This window comes from Rhincodon typus, unplaced genomic scaffold (genome assembly GCF_021869965.1).
Source record: "Rhincodon typus isolate 14 unplaced genomic scaffold, sRhiTyp1.1 hic_rhity00004474, whole genome shotgun sequence".
Lineage (NCBI taxonomy): Eukaryota > Metazoa > Chordata > Chondrichthyes > Orectolobiformes > Rhincodontidae > Rhincodon > Rhincodon typus.
The window spans coordinates 5019-12928 of record NW_025970112.1 but is presented as its reverse complement, the minus strand read 5'-3'; the positions used below and the strand labels follow the sequence as shown (position 1 = coordinate 12928).

Genomic DNA, 7910 nt, shown 5'->3' with positions numbered 1-7910 from the left:
GCAGGTCTGGCAGCACCTGTGGAACGAAATCAGAGCTAAGGTTTCAAGAAAGGGTCGCTGGACCCGAAACGTTGACTCTGATTTCTCTGCACAGGTGCTGCCAGACCTGCTGAGCTTTTCCGGCAAATTTCTGTTTTCGTTTCTGATTTAGAGCATCCGCAGTTCTTTCGGTTTTTATTCATGGGCAGTTAGGGGTCAGCTTTGACTTAACCCTAAGTGTCATATGGCCACACTGCAACGCCACGCTTGTTCTCCACGTTAATGACTGAGGGTAGGTGTCAATCTGTAACAGAGCCTGCCCACAGGGTGGTGCCTTTCTATTTCTCTCTTTTACGAATAGACTTACACCCACACCCACTCTAATGTCATCATCCTGCGCCCTGGGTTGGAATTAAGTCAGACAAGGATATTAAAGCCGCTCAGTACAAACTGGGAATGCCAGTGCAGAAACTGAGCGGCTGGAGCTGATGTTCAGAAATCCCTTTTGTTTTTAGGAATCCCATTTTGGGTTTCGTTTTAAGAGGAAGGGGAGAGGGTGTGTGTCGCTGGGGGCGGGCGAGGAAATGTGTCCCTTTTTTTAAAAATTAAGATAGATTAAGCTCTGAGCCCACGTTGACATAACGTTTCCAGGGCGTGATGGCTAAGTTAGGCAAGAACAGTCGTGTCCCCCGAACAGACATACGCTCCAACCTGGACAGGATTCCCTGGATGGTGGTCCTGCTCTCGGCTTCTTTTGCCCTGGCTGTCCTCTGCATCTCCTCGGGTCTATATTTCACAGCCGAACAGCCATCTGTAACAGTGGAGGATTGGACCCAGCGCAAGGTACGTGGCACCTAGCCCTTTTAAGGGGAAACAAAATTAGCAACGTTTTAAACTGCAACAACGTAACCTGAGCAATCCCAAAATTGCAACTCGCCCAAGTTCTTTCCTGTTCGAAATGCATTCAATTTTAACCTTAAAGTCTAAGTCTAAATCTAAATGCATCTCTTAGCCAATTTAATATGGATACGTTCAGATGGTTGATTAAACGTTGGTGTAATTTTGGGGTAGCATGTTGTAATTTCCTCTTGTCAATTGTGTGGAGTCGCTGGCCAACTGGAAAGATAGGAAGTAGGAGAATTAGGCCATTCGGCCCTTCCAGCATGCTCCCCCATTCAGTATGATCACAGCTGATCCTCCAACTCAGTCCCCTGTTCCCACTTTCTCTCCTACACCGTTTAATCCCCTTAGGCCTATGAACAGTACTTTGCTCATTCCTGAAAACGTTCAATGTTTTGGCCTTATCTGGTTTCTGTGGCAGAGGTTCCATAGGTGAGCCACTCCTTCTCTCAGTCTCAAGAAACAGGCCACTCAGCCCATCAAGTCCACACTGACCCTCTGCAGAGCATCCTACCCAGACCTGACCCCCTACAATCCCACATTTCCCACAGCAAATCCACCTAACCTGCACATCTTTGGACCATGAGGGGGATACTAGAGCACTCAGGGGAAACCTACACAGGCATGGAGAGAACATGCAGTTGCCCGAGGGTGGAATCAAACCCGGGTCCCTGGTGCTGTGAGGCAGAGGTGCTAACCACTGAGCTGTCCCAGGTTGATTATAGGGATGGGGATTTTTAGCTGCAGAGTTGAGTTGAGAGGCTGGGGTTAGGAGCGAAGGTTGCAGGAGAGATTTGATCGAGGTGCATAATTAACAGCAGACCTAAATAAGGTAGACCATTGCTGTTCGTCATTGATAGGACAAGGAAGACGAGAGATGGTTTAGGGTTTGGACATAAGAAGTCGGGGTGGGAGGTAGAAATGAAGAAATATTTTATGCAGCGGGAGGTAATGACTTGGAAGATGCTGTAATTATTGTCGCGACGAAGAGTAATTTCCAAAGATAATTTAATGGACTCTTGCGAGGAGGCAAGGTGACAAGGATACAGGGCTAGAGCAGAGAAAATGAATCTGACTGGATTGTTGTACAGTAATGCATCCCTAAAGCCTTTCTCATTGTGGCCCCGTTTCCAGGGCAGGATAATTGTCACAACCTTTCAGTGAGAGCAGCGGTGAGTGGGGTTTGGACAGAGAGAGCCTGTGAAGCATAGGACCCCCTCAGCTACTATAATATTTATTTGGAGCTCACAACCCCCATTTGAGGGTCCCGAAACCCCTCATTCTGGGAAATCCTGCTCGACATCACTGAATAGATGGGCTGATTGGCCTCCTGACCATTAAGGTGTGGGATACACATTAGAAGAAGGATGGGTGATAGTGTTGAGATACAGATGCAAAAGTTATTGAAATGTGGAACAGGTTTGAGGGGCTGATTTGCCTTCACAGAGGGATTTCTTAAAAGCAGCACCTGAAGTGAATAAGGCCATTTAAAGAGCGCAAGTGGAATATTAGGTTTTATGGCAAGAATTATATAATTAAGCATCAAGTTGCATTTTGAGTCTTCATGTAGGCTCTGCATGACCTTAATTGAAAGAGCAATTTCAATTGACATCAGGTCTTGAGGACTTCCTATCTTGCTTTACAAGCACTTAAGTCCTTCTGACTTGCTGTTGTAATAGAATAAATGTGGAGGTTAGTTTGGTCACAGCTGAGGAATTGTGTCCAGTCTTTTGAGTTCCGCAATATACGAAGGACTGTACAGCAGGAAATGACACCGTAAGGCTGTCTGATCTGAAGAAACAGATAGCGTTTGGCAGTTTATGGTCAGTAGTTTCAAAAAGGGCTTTGGTGGGAAGTTAAGGCAAATTAACTTGCATGGCTGCAGGGATAGGGCAGGGAACTGCACTTTTTGTCTGACAGCCAATGTGCTAAAAGATATGGGCCACAGCCACACAGTGTAGAGCTGGATGAACACAGCAGGCCAGGCAACATCAGAGGAGCAGGAAAACTGACGTTTTGGGTCGGGACCCTTCTTCAGAAATGGCGGAGCTTTCTGAAGAAGGGTCCTGACTCGAAACGTCAACTTTCCTGCTCCTCTGATGCTGTCTGGCCTGCTGTGTTCCTCCAGCTCCACACTGTGTGTTATCTCTGACTCCAGCATTGGCAGTTCTTACTAACCTGGCAAATGGGACTGGATTAATTTAGGATATCTGGTCGGCATGGACGACTTGGACCGAAGGGTCTGTCTCCATGCTGTACAACTCTATAACTCTATAACTGAGCACCTTCCCACCATCAAAACTGACATTTTTTGTTTTTTTTTTTAAAATTCGTAACCTCGACCAGTAAAAACACCCATGTGTCCAGTTGAGTAATCACAAGCAATGCCCATTATGGGCAATATTAACAGTCAAAGGTAGGCAGGGGTAGAGAGAGAGGAAAACCCTTGTTTTATTAGTGTTCATTTTACAATTTCCTTCAGCTGCTCAGCCTCCCAGCTTTGGAATACCTCCTCCTTATCCCTTCCCCCTCTCTATTTTTAAGGCGCTGTGAAAAATAAGAATATAAGAAACAAGAGCAGGAGTAGGTTCCATCTGGCCTATCGAGCCTGCTCTGCCATTCAATAAGATCAAGGCTGATCTTTACATGGACTCAGCTCCACTTACCCACCTGCTCACCATCACCCTTAATCCCTTTACTGTTCAAAAATCTATCTTTGCCTTAAAAAACATTCAGCGAGGAAGCCTCAACTGCTTCCCTAGGCAGGGAGTTCCACAGATTCACAACCCTTTGGGTGAAGAAGTTCCTCCTCAGCTCAGCCCTGAATCTGCTCCCCCCTTATTTTGAGGCTATGGCCCCCTAATTCGAGTTTCAATCATCGTCTTTTGTCTGTCAACTGCCCCAGTATGTCCTGACATGGCTTAGTGTCGGTTGGGTTTCTCCTGGGTCTCCGCTACGAAACATCTTCGGACATTAAAGGTGCTATTTAAATGCAGGTTACTACCTCCGTTTCCCGTGTTTAGGTTGAACAAGAATTGAACCCGGTGGCATTCTTAAACATTTTTTTTCCTGTTTTGAACAGTTTGATCACAAGCCGAAGAGTATCATGTCTGGTCAGGTGAGGTACCACACCTCACTCATTGACTTCCAACGCCTGTGGAATGTTTTCTTGGTGCCAATGCTGATCGAGCGATATCCTGGATCAGAGGGCATCGAAACTGTCCGGCAGGTCTGTTCACAGCTGAACTCTTTCCTCACTTTAAGTTGCTGATGTTTGGGGAATATCCTCTCTCCCCCGCTTTCTAAGGGGCTCCTGACTCTGGTCTGATGCTGAAGTGAAGATAAGGAAGAGCTGTAACCAATACAGAGATACCAAGGTATAGAGCTGGATGAACACAGCAGGCCAAGCAGCATCAGAGGAGCAGGAAAGCTGACGTTTCAGGTCTGGACCCTTCTTCAGAAATGAAGAATTCCTGAAGTTTTTCTGAAGAAGGGTCTAGGCCCGCAACATCAGCCTTCCTGCTCCTCTGATGCTGCTTGGCCTGCTGTGTTCCTCCAGCTCCACACCTTGTCATCTCAGATTCTCCAGCATCGGCAGTTCCAACTATCTCTGTAACCAATACAGGTCACTTTGCAATTCTCTGCAGCGTAATGTGATACCGTGCAATGTTAGAAATCACACGACACCAGGCTACAGTCCAACAGGTTGATTTGAAATCCCAAGCTTTTGGAACGCTGCTCCTTCATCAGGTGACAAAGGAACAGCTCTCCAAAGGCTCGTGATTTTAAATAAACCTTTTGGACTATAACCTGGTGCCATGTGACGCCTGTGTCCACTCCAGTCCAACACTGGCATCTCCACATCAGTGATATCTGTAGAACAACGGTGCACTGATGCAGAGCCAGAGAATGCTGGAAAAACTCAGCAAATCCAGTATCAGCTGTGGAGAGAGAAACAGAGTTAATGTTTCAAATCTGGTATGACTTTTCTTCAGAACTGTGCTAATTCTGTTTAATCTACACTTCTTTGCTCTTCTTCGAGTGGGCTGTATTTGTACATTTTGGCAGGCTAATCAATGCAAATTGTGTGGTTCAAGCTCATCTAAATTTTACTTTTTAAACCTGGATTTCCTTTTTAAAAAAAAAAAAAAATTAATTTGTGGGATATGGGAATAATTGGCCAGGCCAGCATTTATTGCCCAGAGGGCGGTTACGAGTCAGGTTGCTATGGGTCTGCAGTCACGTGTTATTTGATTTATTTATTCTCACATGTGTTTTCTTACAAAATACACGGAAAAGTGTTGTATAGTGTTGCCACTGTCTAGGGCCACCTTAAAACACAGAACAATAAACAGAAACATAGAATTTAAAGGCAGAAAAATGAAGAAATAAAGACAGTGTCCAACTTTACATGTAGGCCAGACCAGGTAATGTTTCATTCTTAGTGAACCAGATGAGGTTTTCCTCCACATCATTAATTCCAGACTTTTATTGAATTCAAATTCCACTATCTGTCATAGAGTCATACAGCACAGAAACAGACCCTTCAGCCCAACCAATCTATGCTGACCCCAATCCCAAACTGAACTAGTCCCATCTGCCTGCACCTGGGCCATATCCCTCCAAACATTTCCTACTCATGTATTTATCCAAATATCTTTTAAACGTTATAACTGTATCCACGTCCATCACTTCCTCTGGAAGTTCATTCCACACATGAACCACTCGTCTTTTTTTAAATCTGTCTCCTCTCACCTTAAAAATATGTCCCCTAGTCTTGGAATCCCCCATCCTAGGGAAAAGGCAACTACCATTGACTCTATCTATACCCCTCATGATTTTATAAATCTCTATAAGGCCATCTCTCAGTCTCCAGTGGAAAAAGTCCCAGCCTATCTTTATAACTCAAACGTCTTCTGAACCCTCTAGCTTAATAACACCCTTCCTATAACAGGGCGACCAGAACTTGACAAAGTACACCCGTGGCGGGATTCAAACCCGGGATTCCCAGAACATTGCCTGAGTATCTGGATTATTAGTCTAGTGATAATACTACTAAGCCATCAGTTCAGATTTGGAGTCACCCTCTATCTTTTCTCATTTAAATGTACCATTATAACAATCTATTCCTCTGTCTCTCAGATCAGCGAGAGAGGATGAAAGAGATAATTGTCACATTGCTTTTAATTTTGAAGGATTATTTGAAGCAAAGCATCATTCTGTACTAATTAAACCTGTCCACTGCAGCTACACTATTGTTATGGATAATGCCTTCGATTTGATAAACTGGTTTTTATGGTTAAGACCTTAATTTGTTTCTAACTGAACTGAAATGAAAACTTATTCTTAAGATGCTATTCAAGCTGTCTTTTTATCAAGAGCCAAAAACAGGCATCATTCTACATGTCTTAAAATTTGTTTTAAAGATTACTTTATTGATAGTGCTTTTGATTATTTTTTTAAAACCATAATTTAGCGTTGTCTGTATTAATTCTGATTTATTTTTCCATTAATACATGCATTTTATAGATGCAGAATGTTACATTCTACTAGGTAATTTGCCAAATATTTGTTTCAGAATATAGAATAGTACAGTACAGGAACAGGCCGTTCGGCCCATCATGTCTGTGCCAACCATGGTGCCAGTCTAAATTAATCCTATCTGTCTGCATGTGGTCCATATCTCTCTATTCCCTACCTGTTCATGTGTCTGTCTAAGTGCCTCATAAATGTTGCTACGGTACTTGCTTCTACCATCTCCTCTGGCAGCATGTTCCAGGCACCAACCACGCTCTCTTTATAAAAAAAGACTTTCTTCACACATCTGCTTTAAACTTTCCCCCTCTCACCATAAACCTGTGCTCCCTGGGGGAAAGAGACTCCTAAATTCCACATTATCCATGCTCCTTGTAGAGTTGTACGGCGCGGAAACAGCTCCTTGAGTCCAACTCATCCATGCCGACCAGATATCCTAAATTAATCCAATCCCATTTGCCAGCATTTGGTCCATAGCCCTCTAAATCCTTCCTATTCATGTACCCATCCAGATGCCTTTTAAATGTTCTAATTGTACCAGCCTCCACCACTTCCTCTGGCAGCTCGTTCCATACACGCACCACCCTCTGTGTGAAAAAGTTGCCCCACAGGTCCCTTTTAAATCTTTCCTCTCTCACCTTAAACCTATGCCATTCTAGCTTTGGACTCCCCTACTCTTGGGAAAAGACCTTGGCTATTTACTCTATCCATGCCTCTCATGAGTTTTATAAACCTCTATAAGGTCACACCTCAGCCTCTGACGCTCCAGGGAAAATAGCCCAGCCTGTTTAGCCTCTCCCTATAGCTCAAACCCTCCAACCTTGGGCAATATCCTTGTAAATCTCTTAATTTCATGCTTCTATCAGGTTGCCCCTCAGTCTCTGACGCTGTAGTGAAAACTATCCCAAATTTGACCAACCTCTCCTTATAGCTAACACATTCCAATCCAGGCAACATCCTGGGAAACATGGTCTGCGTTTTCTCCAAAGCGTTCACATTTCTCCTGTAGTGAACTTCACACAATATTCCAAACGTGTCCCGAGTCAAGTCTTAGTCACATCCCGTAACTCCCAGGAAATTTTTAATTTTGGGCAGTTTTTATGAAAAAAATAAAAGAAACGCTGTTTGAGTTTTAAATTGGTTGTTGTCCCTTTGCTGCCATCAATGGAACTGAAACGCTGCGATTATCTCACTCAGCACATAAAGAGCCACCTGATGGCATTGGCTGCCCACTGGACCTTGGAACTGGACACTTTTGAGGACAGCACCCCCCACGGCAAGCGGACGTTTTCCAACATCGTGGCCACGCTTGACCCCTCTGCCCGACGGCGCCTGGCCCTGGCGTGTCACTATGACTCCAAGTACTTCCAACGCGATGATCAGGGACGGGTTTATGTAGGTGCTACTGACTCAGCTGTGCCTTGTGCCATGATGCTGGAACTGGCACACGCACTCGACAAGGAACTGGTTAAGCTCAAGGACAAGGTACGCCCAGT

The 7910-nt window shown here is 44.6% G+C and overlaps 1 protein-coding gene across 1 annotated transcript in view; it reads left to right on the top strand.

Annotated features, from left to right (window-relative positions):
• Nucleotides 1–255: 255 nt before the first annotated feature.
• The window catches only part of LOC109923223 (glutaminyl-peptide cyclotransferase-like), a gene marked incomplete at its 3' end in the record, with an annotated part of 10502 nt that continues 2847 nt past the window's right edge, over nt 256–7910 (top strand). Inside the window, exons 1-3 of the mRNA XM_048593905.1 lie at nt 256–822; nt 3962–4108; nt 7612–7899. Coding sequence (XP_048449862.1) covers nt 637–822; nt 3962–4108; nt 7612–7899 — 621 coding nt within the window. The remainder of the gene's footprint in view (nt 823–3961; nt 4109–7611; nt 7900–7910) is intronic.